Source organism: Cheilinus undulatus, linkage group 7 (assembly GCF_018320785.1).
Source record: "Cheilinus undulatus linkage group 7, ASM1832078v1, whole genome shotgun sequence".
NCBI lineage: Eukaryota > Metazoa > Chordata > Actinopteri > Labriformes > Labridae > Cheilinus > Cheilinus undulatus.
In genome coordinates, this window is record NC_054871.1 from 33,953,076 (window position 1) to 33,966,498 (window position 13,423).

General features: G+C 38.1%; 1 protein-coding gene across 1 annotated transcript; it reads left to right on the forward strand.

The window, feature by feature from the left end:
* The first annotated feature begins 1,123 nt into the window (after positions 1-1,123).
* On the forward strand, positions 1,124-10,829 carry atp5f1d (ATP synthase F1 subunit delta). The gene is made up of 5 exons (XM_041791765.1): positions 1,124-1,350; positions 2,162-2,315; positions 4,996-5,084; positions 10,412-10,541; positions 10,696-10,829. Exons 1-4 carry the CDS (start codon positions 1,234-1,236, stop codon positions 10,532-10,534), a joined length of 483 nt encoding a protein of 160 aa, XP_041647699.1. The 5' UTR covers positions 1,124-1,233; the 3' UTR covers positions 10,535-10,541; positions 10,696-10,829.
* Positions 10,830-13,423: the final 2,594 nt, after the last annotated feature.

Sequence of the window (13,423 nt, forward strand, 5' to 3'; positions counted from 1 at the left end):
CTTATTTGCACATAATACTGAGTTACTAAATTCAGCTACTATACTGGGTTATGATGTTAAACCTTATTTCATATCCCCAAAATGTAAAAAAAAATAAATAAATAAATAAATACAAATGTTTTACCGGACACCTTTACTGTCCAGCTGCAGTGCAGAAGCACCAGCCCCTGCTTACGAAGCCTCTGACCTGTCTTGTGGGTCCATTGCTGTCGGGAGATAATTATTTGACGTATTGTTTTGGCGCCATCTCCTGGTAGTCAATGTTCATTCACTTTATCTAGAAATGTAGGGGGGAAAAATAAAATTAAAAAATAAAAAATAAACAAACATACATGTGAATATGAAAGAAAAATCCTTACGCAAAATTACTTTAAAGTCCTTAAGGGCTGCCTTTTCTGGCAATGTAAGGTTTAACTATTTGAAATCCCGATTAAGCAACTGAAAATGCCACCCAAAGCAAAGCGTATTGTGCTACAACGGCGGAACACAGAGATAAATTCATTGTTCACTTAAAAAAAAAATAGCCTCAAAATTATATTAATTTTTAAAACTCATTTTTTTATTTAAATTGCACAGTGTACAAAACTTGCACACAAACATGGCGAATGTCACATTCTTTCTCAGCGTAAATAAGACCAATTGTTGTAGACAAATATAGAGTTTTAAAGTTAATAATGACGTATGTTTTCCCTTCTTCAAATGAAAAATAAAGAAAAATCTAATCAGTCAATAAAAAGTCAAAATATGTATATAATAACTACAATTGGGGGTTAGATGTTCATGTGGAAAAATGACAGAGGTATATACAATTTCATATCAAAGACAGAACAACAGACATAATAAGAATAATGAACTTTTATATCAATCTTCTCAGGCAGTGCTATTTTAGACTGTCAAACAGTATTTGTGCAATTTTATCTTTCATGAAATGTTAAGAGTTTAATACAACTTGGATTCACTCAAAAGGTAACGAACATAGGAGATGATTTTAAAGCTCTATTTTGTGTATGAAGCAAAAAATGATACTCAACACTCAACTCAGTTTCATAATATCCTCAAGTTAGGTTCTTTTGTTTAAACACTCCACTTCCCTGCATCCTTTGCGCGCACGTAAAGCCTTGTGGGTAGGTTTTGAACGTCCTTGTCCTATCAAGCGCACACCGACTGCCTCCACGCAAGGGCTTGAGGACCTCTGTCATTCACTTGTACTTGAATAGAAAACAGTTTTCAGACATGATGGCAGCGAGATTTCTGCGCCGTGCCCTCCCTGTGCTGAGGCAAACTCGCTCCTACGCCGAGGCCGCCACCGGAGCTCCGCAGATGTCCTTCACTTTTGCTTCCCCGACACAGGTAGCTAGCTAGCTGTTACCGCTGCTGACCACCGACGAGGCTTATCGGGCCTTGCTAGCCTCACGGCTAACTTAGTTTCTCAGTGAAATGCATCGTCATAGTTTTATATACAAGTCTAGCTCAAGAGACAGTTTACTGCTCTGTGCTGTTACAGGGGTTCTCAGTCATTAATGCACGCATGTTGTTCACGTGAGAGCTTATATTGTCTGAGTGTTTAGCTTAGCATGGCCAGCAAACGATAGTCAGCCTAGCTGTCATTCACTGTCTTTGCATGCGAAAAAGTTAACATGAAGAAAATATTTCCATAAAACATAACATATATGGAGTTCAGTAACTTAAAAGGTGCATGTCTGCAAGCATATTTAAAATTTTTTTGTCTAGCCGACATTGGAAGTAGTTTTAAGCAGCTACCCAGAGAGGGTCGTGATTGCAAAGCTCTCTAACCTTGAGGCTCACGTCAGTGGGAGTATCTCGCCTCACATACACGTTGTTCTTAAAAGGCTGAGAATGCAGATTTACACGTTACAACTTGTCTACCCGACCCATAGAGCTAGTCTAGAACCAAGAACCTGCTACGGGGCTAATATATGTGTGATTAAGTAACTTTGTAAGTAATTTGGTAATAAATGCTAGCAGCACATCGCACTAAAGCAAATGCAGGAGTACCTGGATGGCTGGCAGTGGTGTATGGTGTTTTAGTGTCCTGTTGCAGTTTGGCAGCAGTGTCTGTGACCCCTCACATTTGGTGATGTTGGACTTTTGCAGGATCAACCAGGAGTCATTGCATCTTCTTTCTCTCCCCACTCTGCAGGTGTTTTTCAAAGAGGCCAGTGTGAAACAGGTAGACGTGCCCACACTTACTGGTGCGTTCGGTATTCTTCCAGCTCACGTACCAACCCTGCAGGTGCTCAGGCCTGGTGTTGTCACAGTCTTCAGTGATGATGGCTCCTCTGTCAAATATTTTGGTAAGACCTTAATTAATAATTAAAACATTGGTGATTTACCTGTGGCTTATACCATGAAGCAAGCAGGGCTTCTTCGAGTGATGGTACTTGACCAAACTCCAAACTCCAATTAGAGACATCAGGTGTCACAAAGCTAACTCAGACTTTTTACCTCAAGCTGTATGTGCACTTGCATTAAAGGGGGTTTAGCTTGTCATTTGATACTTGTTCCATGCAAAGCTGACTGTCTAATTCTGTCATTAAACTAGTGATGAATACATGATTACCTTGGGGGGGTGGGGGCAAAAGACACTGCTGCTGCACTTGAGACGAGGGACACTGCAGAAAATTGGTTTAATTTGTATATCAATTTCTTATTTGACTTTGCCATCTATCAAACTGTTAGTGCTTCCCATTTATTTCTGATTGAAACGTTCCAACAGCACAGTGCTTTAACTTAAACAGTGATACACTTGATCTCAGCAGAATAATCATTATGGATGCACCAGCTGTGAAAACTGCTGCACATTTTATCCATTGCCAATACCACTGTGTTTTTCATTGACCTCTTTTAGTAGAAAAACCTTTGGTATGTAAACGTTCTCTCTTACATTCGACTGTGAAACCAAATTAGAGCTAGTCTAACATGTCAGTTCTTCTACCCTGTAAAAAAAAATGATTCGATTTAGTAGGTAGATGTATCAGATGTGAGCATAAAGTTTATTACAAAAGATACAGCACATTCAGAAAGTATTCAGACCCCCTTCACTTTTGTTTTCATTTTTCTTATGTTGAAGCTTGATGCTACCATTGAAAAAGACATAAACACTTTTATTCTTATTAATCTACACTCAGTACCCCGTCATGACAAAGTGAAAACAGTATTTTAGAAATATTTGCAAATTTATTTTAAAAAAAAGCAAAACAGAAATATCACATGGATGTAAGTGTTCAAACCCTGTGCAAAAACATTTAACATCAACATTAAACATGAAATATAACTCAGGTTCCACCCATTTATCTGAATTGTTGCTGAGACGTTGCTACACCTTGATTTGAGGCCACCTGTGGTTAATTTAGGCCTCAAAGCTGATGATGCATATCAGAGCAAAAGCCAAGCCATGAGTTCAGAGGAACTGCTTGCAGAGCTCAGAGACAGGATTTTTGGGAAGGCTTCCACATCCGTTTTTTTGCAAACTCCATGCGGGCTCTCCTGTATTGGGTACTGTAGAGAGGCTTCTGTCTTGCCACTCTGCCACATTAGTTGAGGGCTGCAGAGATCATTGTCCTTCTGGAACTTTGTCCTGTCTCCACACAGGATCTCTGGAGCTCAGTCAGAACGACCAACAGGTTCTTGGTTACCTCTTGCACTGAAGCCCTTCCCTCCTGATTGCTCAGCCTTGCTGGGTGACTAACTCTTGGAAGAGTCCTGGTTGTGCCAAACTTCTTCCATCTAATAATTATGGAGGACACTGTGCTCTTGGGAATCATCAGTGCAGCAGAAATGTTTTTGTAGCCTTCCCCAGATCTGTATCTTTTAACAGTCTGTCTCTGAGCTCTGCAGGCAGTACCTTTGACCTCATGGCTTGGTTTTTGCTCTGATATGCATTGTTAGCTGTGAGGCCTTCTATAGAAAGGTTTGTGCGTTTCCAAATCAGATCCAATCAATTTGATTCAACACTGGTGGACTCCAATTAAGGTGTAGAAACTGTCAGCACAAATCAAGAGAAATGGGAGGAACCTGAGCAGCATTTCAAGTGTTTTTGCAGCGCGTCTGAATACTTATGTCAATGTGATATTTCACTTTTTACAATTTTTAGGAATTTGCAAACATTTCTAAAATTCTGTTTTCACTTTGTCTTAATTGGGATACTGAGTGTAGATGATTGAGAATGACTGTTTTTTGGACTAGCATCAGGCTGTCATATAAGAAAAAATTAAAAAGTGAACAAAGTGAAGATGATCTGCTGAAATTAAACACACAACTACATACCAGTAAAAACAAGGGGGCTCTGTGTTGCATACAGTAGACCCATGTGTCACTGTGCCTACCGGTCTTCATTTTTTTGGCATTGCAAACCTAACATTAAGTTCCTAAAGTTTCAATACACAATCCTTGAACTGAAGATCTATAATCCCTGTGATCCCTGTGGTGTAACCAGGTACTGACAAGGTTATGAGTTTAGATTCTGTTACCATGGTGATCAAGCTGGGATAAAAGAGAACAAGTCCCTCGGCACAGAAATCTCAGACTCTAGGCTCAACGGACCAGGTTTAAACCAAATCTGGCATTGTGGTACACCGTCCTGGAGGCCATGAATTCATTTTTCTGCTTACAAGAATTATTAAATTATTATCTGAAGTAGCTGGTTGATATCTTTTGAAAACACCTTCTCCCCCAAATTTCAGGCTAGTCCCCTGAAATCTGTCTATATTGTTAATTGGTGATTTAATTATAAATGGTTCTGCTGTCCTCTTTCATCATTTGGTGTCTCAGTGTTTCAGGTTCATAGAATCTGCAGTTATGTAATTCTATTAAAGTTGTAGTAGACCATGTTTAAGGTATTAACATTTTTACTTTGACACTTGTGGTGAATAAAGAACAGTGCTAATTATCTATAACACAAGTTGCATTGGTTTTGTAATGCATTGTCAATAACTGTGTGCTGTCATAGTTACACTGTTGTGTTTGTGTTTGCAGTGAGCAGCGGGTCTGTCACAGTCAACGCTGATTCTTCAGTGCAGCTGCTGGCTGAAGAGGCTGTTCCTTTGGACCAGCTGGACATTTCAGTGAGTTTAAAGTCAATGTCTGCCTAATACATCAGCACTGCAGCTGAACTAATGTTCAGCTGTGTGATTTCTGTCATAATAAATTATGAGGTTATTAGTATGCATCAGTTCAGTTCATGCCAAGGCAGTTATTGTCAATTATATGTCTGAATGTCAGTCAGTGCAGTTCATCGAGCAGAAAGACATTTTGGCAGTGCTAGATTCACTAGATTTGGTAAACAAATTCTGTATTTGTTAGGATATCGAAATGAACAAAAAAAGTACTTCTTCCTTATTTCACATTCCTGATATTTAGGAATTTCAGTCTTGTTAAAAATACCCATAAATCAAACCAGGAGTTGGATTATTAACAGAGGCCACTTCTCTCCATAAAAAAACAATACTGTTTAACAACATGTCCACAATCAGACCTTTTCCAGTGCTCTCTGGGAGAGATTTTTGGATGCTTTTCCCAGACTGACACTGAACTTAATTCATGCATTTGTTTAGATATCTCACCAGAGGACACCCCCTGTCTGTAATAATGGTTCACAGAGGTCAGTGTTCAGTTCTTAGCTGTGTTTTGGGGTCGTGGTTTAGTGTGGGACCAGTAAATCAGGTAAAAGTCTACATAAAGTCCTGGATTTATAACTCTAGGTATCTCTCATTTATCATTTGTTACTGACAGAAGTGCATCTGATAGTTTGTTCCATCTGTTGTTATTTAGAACTACATGAGATAGTTGGTACAGCTTGTGATAATGATATGTAGTGACTCACGGTAAGTATTTTTTTGAACCGATAACGATAACTGATAATTTCCTACTCCTGATGGCTGATAACCGATAATAACCGATATATTTTTTTTCAATTATTGATTTAACAAAAGAAGTTTATTTGATGTGTTTATGCACATGTGTGGGTAAGAAGGGGTTAATATGTAGCGAGCAAAGATATTTATAACTAATTTGAACTAATATCACTCGTGTTTTTCAAAAACCAAAGAACTATTCTGACTTTATAACTGTTAATGTAGTTAACTTTTTTTAGTTAAACATTTGTGTACTAAATACAACATACACAAACAACTGACATAGGTTTCCCCTATAAAACCAAATTATAACAGGCTGTTAAGCTTAACAAATGGAGTGTTCCTAACATTGATCAGACTGAATGATAACACATCAAACAGAGCAGGCAGGTACGTCTATGACAGTAGTGATGGATTAGGAGACTGTTAGACTGATTTTGTTATTTTAACGTTGCGCCTTTTGGCTCTGGCAAACTTTCTGCAGTTTGCAATGCCTGCTTACGACCCATGCTCTGCCTGGTATTAGCCGTTGACTCGGTCCTAATGCCCGTGGCTGAAGCTACTGGCTGCTGCTGCTTCGTTTTTACGCCGTTAGGATGATGACTCATCAACATTGCAACAACAACAATGCATAGTCTATAGTAAACGGTCAGTGCAGTGGATACTCGTGCAAAATCCCAACTGGTATACATCAGTGAAGATTCCCAGACTAGGTGAAACACAGGATGGGGAGTTGTAACAGAGCCCTTGAATACACTTGTAGTTGTTGTTTTCTACATCATGCATATCCACATATAGCCTTTAAAATGTGTAAGCATCAATAATGCCTTTGAACCTGCTTTTACATCCAGAGGCTTTTTAAAAACAATGCAAAGGAGTTGAGGAGAGTGATATGAACCAACGGGTACTGTAGCTCTGCAGGTCTCGCTAACTCATCTTTGTGTGTTTTGTTGTGCTTGCTTCTTTATCTTCTTTTGTTGTTTATTAGTGGTTATTAATAATGACTTGCATGACTGGATTTTCTCTTCTTTTGGATTTATTTATTGTGCGACTGCTTGCACTGAACTGTGACCCCAAACCCTGACAGTTTGGGACAAATGCAAATACCAGCACACCCCTAATTGTAAATGCTGATACCCCACCTGACCCTGGCACACTTTGGAGGCTGATATGGACAGTTAGACACAAGCTAAAAAGAGTCAAAACTGTTATGGGTGTATCAATCGCAAATGTTATAAAACTTTAGTTTCCTGACATTTTGGCATGAATCATTATATAATGATTGTTAGACATGTGAAGTCCTAGATGTTTAGCTGAGATAGCAGGATTTTCAGGTTTCATTGTTGGTTATCTGAAAAGGTATGTTTTACTTAGGAATAAAGATTGTATGTACAGTATTGACTTGGTGAACCATGTGTAAAAAACACCAGACACTAGCATAGGGTTAAATGTCAGTCATCATAATCGATGTTTACAGCTAAAAAAGCAGGTTATATATATGTAATGCATGATAAATGAACTGGATTGTTCTAGTAGATCTTGGACTGACTCTCAGCAGCCCAGTATTTATTTACTGAAATAATCAGAGCTAACTTGGTATTGATCCGTTTAAAGTGTAATGGGTCAGCGTGTTCTAATGCAACATATTTTAATGAGGCACTCATAAATGCTAGGATCAATATTTGTGCCATTTAAAGAGAAGGAGCACAGCCTTTGAACTTTACTAGAATGAGAATGTCACAACACGAGGGAGTCATGAAAAAACAAAAATATATCTTAAATTAATAATTAGATCAAGAAATTTTTTTGAACGAGTTAGATATCCATTTGTATGTTTTTTTTTTTTTTTTTTTTTTGAGAAACCAGGATTACTCTTTTCTTCATCTCTATATTTGTTTCTTTCATCTTAAGAAAAGATCCCAAGACAATGAGAGCGATATTAAGGATTATTTTCAGTCAAATATGGCTTTTGTGGATCCTCATCGATGTCAGGCCCAGTATTAACAAAAGTCATTATGTTAGTTTTCTTTTCAGTCATGTTAAGATTGCCTTTTTCTGTTAAAGAATGTAAATTTTCAGACCTACGGTGTTTTCTGGAAAGCTTCCTGTATTTTCACTTTCACCCAGTATTACTATCAGCAGCATTCTGTTTTTACAGGAAATGGTTCAACTAAATAATATGCAGAACTGACCAGTGCGTTGCTTGCTATGTAATGACAAACTCACCCACAATTTTTTTGAAACAGGCATTACAGCACACTTGTTGCACAATTTTCTCTTGTCCGTCAAAAGAAAATTATGCAATGTGCAAAAGCGTTGTTTCACGCTGCTACGCAATAGTGGGTTTGCACTGATGTCACTATTCCACTGAACCACACCCGCTCCATTAGAACCCTAACCCAACAACTTTCCTTGTGCAGAACAGCCGTTGCAGCCTAACCACTGAATGTTAAGTGCCCCATATCAATTGTATTATGTTATGCATGAAATATACGGCTAAATAATACTGATGTAAGCAGTATTGGGCATTCGCAAAGAGAAACTGTAGGAAGCAGAGCAGAAGCGCTGTGCGTATGAAGAGAGCAGTGGTGCACACACACACATTTGGACAGCAGAGTTTAGATAAATAAGTGAAGTAAAATAAAATAATTTTTACACAAGCTGAAATTCCCTGAAAGAGAAGCACTATTTATAACCTATAAGCATCAAAACTTCAACAATCCTGCGTGGCGTCTTTTATTTTTTTTGATCAGGAAAAGCTGCACGGACTGCAAAGAAAACATAATTACCACCCTAAACTACAGGGATGCCAAATTGTATGGGTTTAAAAACACAGATTATTATATATTATATTACTGCGTGATTATTAAAAATTACTAAAGGTCCCTAGGAAATACTAATCCTGTAAATATATGGTATACGGCTAAACATTTTGAAAAATATCTAATTGGAATTATTTTGACTCAATACAAATTAGATATGAATTGTTATATTTAAGAGAATGATGATTTTGTCTTCCTCAATCTTAAGACAAAAACAACATGAGCAGGATTTTTTTTTAATTTAAGATATCCTAGGAAAAATGATATAAATGCATGTGTAGAACATTACTTTTCTGCTGCAATTTAAAAATTGCAACAGGACATATTGTGATTTAATCTGAATTTAGAAAAGCCTTGTATTCAGCATTCCCCCCTCTAAAGAAAATGGAATTAAATTGGCACTAAATGATCTAATAGCTGCTTTATCTGACTGCAGAATGACCTAGGTTCACATCCTGAGTTAGACAGCATAGCTTGCTTGCATACATTTTTTTGTTTATATGGATAACTTAAGGTTTCATTATAGGCTTATTAAAATGCTTTTGCAATGCTAATGCTTCATTTTTGTGATTTTGAAATTACTATTTTGTATCACAGCTGTTCCCTTGGTATTTGAGATGTTTGTGACTGTTTTTGGTCAATAAAGGCTCAGTTCTACTCTAGGTTTTGAATGTAAAGAGATGGTAATTAAAGATGATTCTTCTTTTGATGTTATTATTGTTATTAGGAGGATGATGAGTATAGAAAGTTTTTACCAGCAGGGTTAATTTTATTTTTTTGTGGAGTCAAAATGTTTAAGCACATTCAAAGAAATAAAGATTTGAATTTATTGTGTTCTCATTTCCTGTTGGGACTGATCAGTATTGGCAAATTACTGTATGTGTCGTCACAATGACATTCTAGTGCAGGCAAGTCGATTCTTTATGGATCTTATGTGTTTAATGAGATTGTGTGGTGGGTGTCAGTTGAGACTCGTGTAATTACTGATCATTGTCTCTGCAGGGAAAACTAGGGTTGCTTTTCTTTGACCTGGCCCGTGATTGTCCCCCTCTCTCATTTTCTCCTCCGTGCTGATGAGCACCTCCCAGCTGATGATTATCCATCCGATCAGTGTTGCAGTTGGACTTCAATGCTGAGCCCTTGTTTAAATGTCAGTCTTGTTAATGCTAGGCTGCGTCATTAAGCGCTAGCCGCAGAGGTGTCTGTCTTTGACCTTGGGCAGTGCCAGTGTCACTGTCTAGTTGACTTCATAGCAGTAAATGAGTTATTTTTTGCTCGTTGTCTTCTACTTGGCAGTGAAAATGCACATGGGCCCATGCTGTTAATAAGGAGGGAAAGGTCAGTCACTGTTGAGTTATAGCAGATGTGTCAAATCCCCACTGGGAGACCTTTAACTTCCAGCTATGTTTGGCATTTCTCGTTTCTAATCACTACTGTGACAAATAGAGCTTTCAGAGCAAAGAGGCAGAGGGGATTTTCTCTGCCCGTCTTACTCCCCACTTTTCACTCTTTGTTGCTCAGACTCACTATTCTGGCCTTTACATCACAGTTAGCCTCAGAAAGCCTCAGGGATGAGAGGAGCTTAGCCTGCTTTTTCCTGTCCTGCCTTGGTTCTGTGATAGTTCTGAATAACAGGATAATGATTGTGGTAGTTATTAGATGATGACGGTGTTTCCCATTTTTAACCAATCTATTTTTCTGTCTTTTTCTTTTCAGGCTGCAAAGGCAAACCTGGAGAAGGCTCAGTCTGAGTTGGCTGGTGTGTCTGACGAGGCAGCAAGGGCAGAGGTCCAGATCAGCATAGAGGCCAACGAGGCCATTGTAAAGGCCCTGGAATAGACCTGTGGTATGAGTTAAAACTACTACACTGTGGTTGGATTTTTACCAAAATGCTTTTGACTTAATGTAAAACAATGCAGGAATATAGCGACAGTGACAAAAATAGAAGCCATATTACTTATGCTCCAGATGAGTCTGATTTTTGTGTCTCCACCTTTTAGGTAACCTTTTCTGTTTCTTTGATGGGATTCAATCGTCCATCTGTTTTTCCCAGCTGGGTCACGTCAGTGTGCAGAAGATCTCATGCTTGCTTTGTACAGTGGATAAAATTACAAAATAAATTTATTTGGAATTACCTACTGGTGAAGTTTGTGTTGTTTTTTCAGGGTTCGACAGATCCTTAAAAATGCTTAAATCTTGAATTGCTTATTTGAAATTTAAGGCCTTATAAGTCTGTTTTAACCAGTGAGAGGGCTTGAATCTTGGATGGCGCTTTGACTGAGGCATGTTCTATCCAATCTTTGTTTTCTACCTGGCCTTAAACAATTTTAATAATCTTCCTCCACAAAATGTTGCATAAATTCTTCAGTTATAATTCAGTGTTGGATGCTCTGAATTTCCTGGGGGGACCCCTCTCTGATTTTATCTCTGTACCTTTGTGAGACCAGGCTTCCTGGAGGTCCTTGAAAAGTCTTAAAAAGGTTTTGAAATTGACTTTTTAAATTTAAGGCCGTAAAAAGTTTTAAAAGGTCTGATTTTTACTTGTAAGAGGCCTTAAATTTTAGAGGGAGCTTTGACTAAGACGTGCCTGTATCCAATCTTTGTTTTTAGCTTCATTTGTTAGATTATTTTGTGCTTGTTGCGTATGTTATGATTATCACTGTATATTATTTTGATGCAAAGAGGCATTAAATGTGCCAAAAATAATCAGATTTGGGTTTTTATGACTCAAAAATGTGTCGTATCAAATGATATTTCATTGAAAGTGCTTTGAATTAGAGAATTCATCTCTGAATGGTGTACTGAGAAATCTCACGAATAATTTTTGATTGCGTGTTGCACCAAAATTGATATTTTTTTCAACTCAGGTCTTAAAAAGGTCTGAAAGTCTCAAATTTGATTTTTAAAGTGTGTAAGGACCCCTAGAAATGCTAGTCCAGTTCTCTAACATCTTGGCTACCAGGTTGCCCACTTATAATTCCTTGCAGCCAATTCGTATTTTACAGGTCTTCCCTAAAAAAAAAAAAAAAACAAAAAACAACTTTTATAATAGTTGAACTATTTAGAATCAATTCAGCATGCCTGATAAAATATATTATACAAATCGGCTTTCAGCATGTAGATAGAATAGGCACCAAATGTGTGAGAAATCATCAAATTTAGGTGTTTATGACCAAAAAACTTTTTGTCTTATACCATTTGACATCTAACAGGAAATCAAATGAGAAAATTCAGCCCTGGACAAGTGCACTGAGAAATCTTACATGCCTATCATTTTTGACCATTTACCATGCAAAAAAAAAAAAAAAGGTTAATTTTTCTCAGTTCAGGTCTTGAAAAGTCTTGAATATGAATTTTAAAAAGTGCAGGAAGCCTGTTTTTGTTGCTTATCAATGATAGTATGTTAAAAATCATAATTGAGTCTGACTCAAAATAATGAAAAAGCTTAACATTATGTATGGAAAATCCATCAAAATCAAAAGGAAAGGTTTGTTTATCATGCAGTGACTGCTTCTACCACTTGATGGCAGCAGACTGCAGGTAAAGTAAATGTTACTCTACATGGAGCAGATTCAAGAACCAGATTGTTATTTAACTTCTCATCAAACCACGGTTTCGAGGAAGAAACTCATTACTTTCCTGGATGTTTTTTTTTCCCTCTGCCAGTCTCTGTGAGGGTTAATTCCTCCTCTAATTATATTTCTGCACTCCTGTTTCTTGTTAAAGCTTAGGCACTTTTACTGTTGCAGGCCTACTTGTGGGTTGGAGTACTGTGGAACCCTCAGTCACGGCCCTCGGCGACTTTAAATATGTTGGCAGAGCGCATTTGTTATGAGTGATGACCTCAGGCTCCTGTGACAAATCCAGGAAAAGTCCTCCTTTGCCCATCCTGTGGAAAACTGGGCCTTTCTCTGCTTTCATAAGTAAGAGTCACAGCCCAGCCTTGCTACGGGAGGCGCTGACCTCATTCACGTGACCTGAGGCTTTGAGAGCAGAAACCGCAACCGGTTTATTTTGAATGTCAAAACTCTCGAGGGCCTTCAGCGAGTGTAAGTACTCGGGAAGTATCAGTGTTTACAAAGAAATGCTCTGACTGTGCCTCTGCCGGTGCTGAAACTGCTGCTTTTGTATTTTTAAAGCAGAAAGATCTGCAAGGTTAGACATCTGACTTCCAAACAGGAAAATGAATAGTTCTTTCCAGTTCAGGAGGCAAATTTTCCTCTGTAATCAGGAAAAACTAATAACAGCACGTTATATAAGTGCAAATGTGTTGAAATATTTTTCCCCCCAGTGATTAAGCACGTGCTGTGCAGACACTGCAGATGGTGACTCAGGTCTGTCTCTGTGAATAAAAGAAAGAAGTTCTCAAAACCTCTGAAACTTCCTTTTGTGTGTTCTCTTTTCCAAAGCATCTGTGTCTGTCATCAAACCTTTCTGTGCAGCTGCACACTCAAACAACATCACACACTTGATCATCAGCCTGGGGGGCTGGGAGCAGCACTCCAGACAGACGAGATGAAAACGGTCGTGTCAAAACCAACACTTCTGTAATGCAGATTTATGATTCAGGATGTTGAAACTAAACCTGCACTTAATGCCACTTTTTTCAAATGTCAAAGCACAAAATTTCATTTGCACATGATGTAGCTTATTACATCATTCAATCTTATGTGGAAAAGAAGAAACCGTCATTTAGAAACTAGTTTAGTAGGTCATGTCCAGATTTTG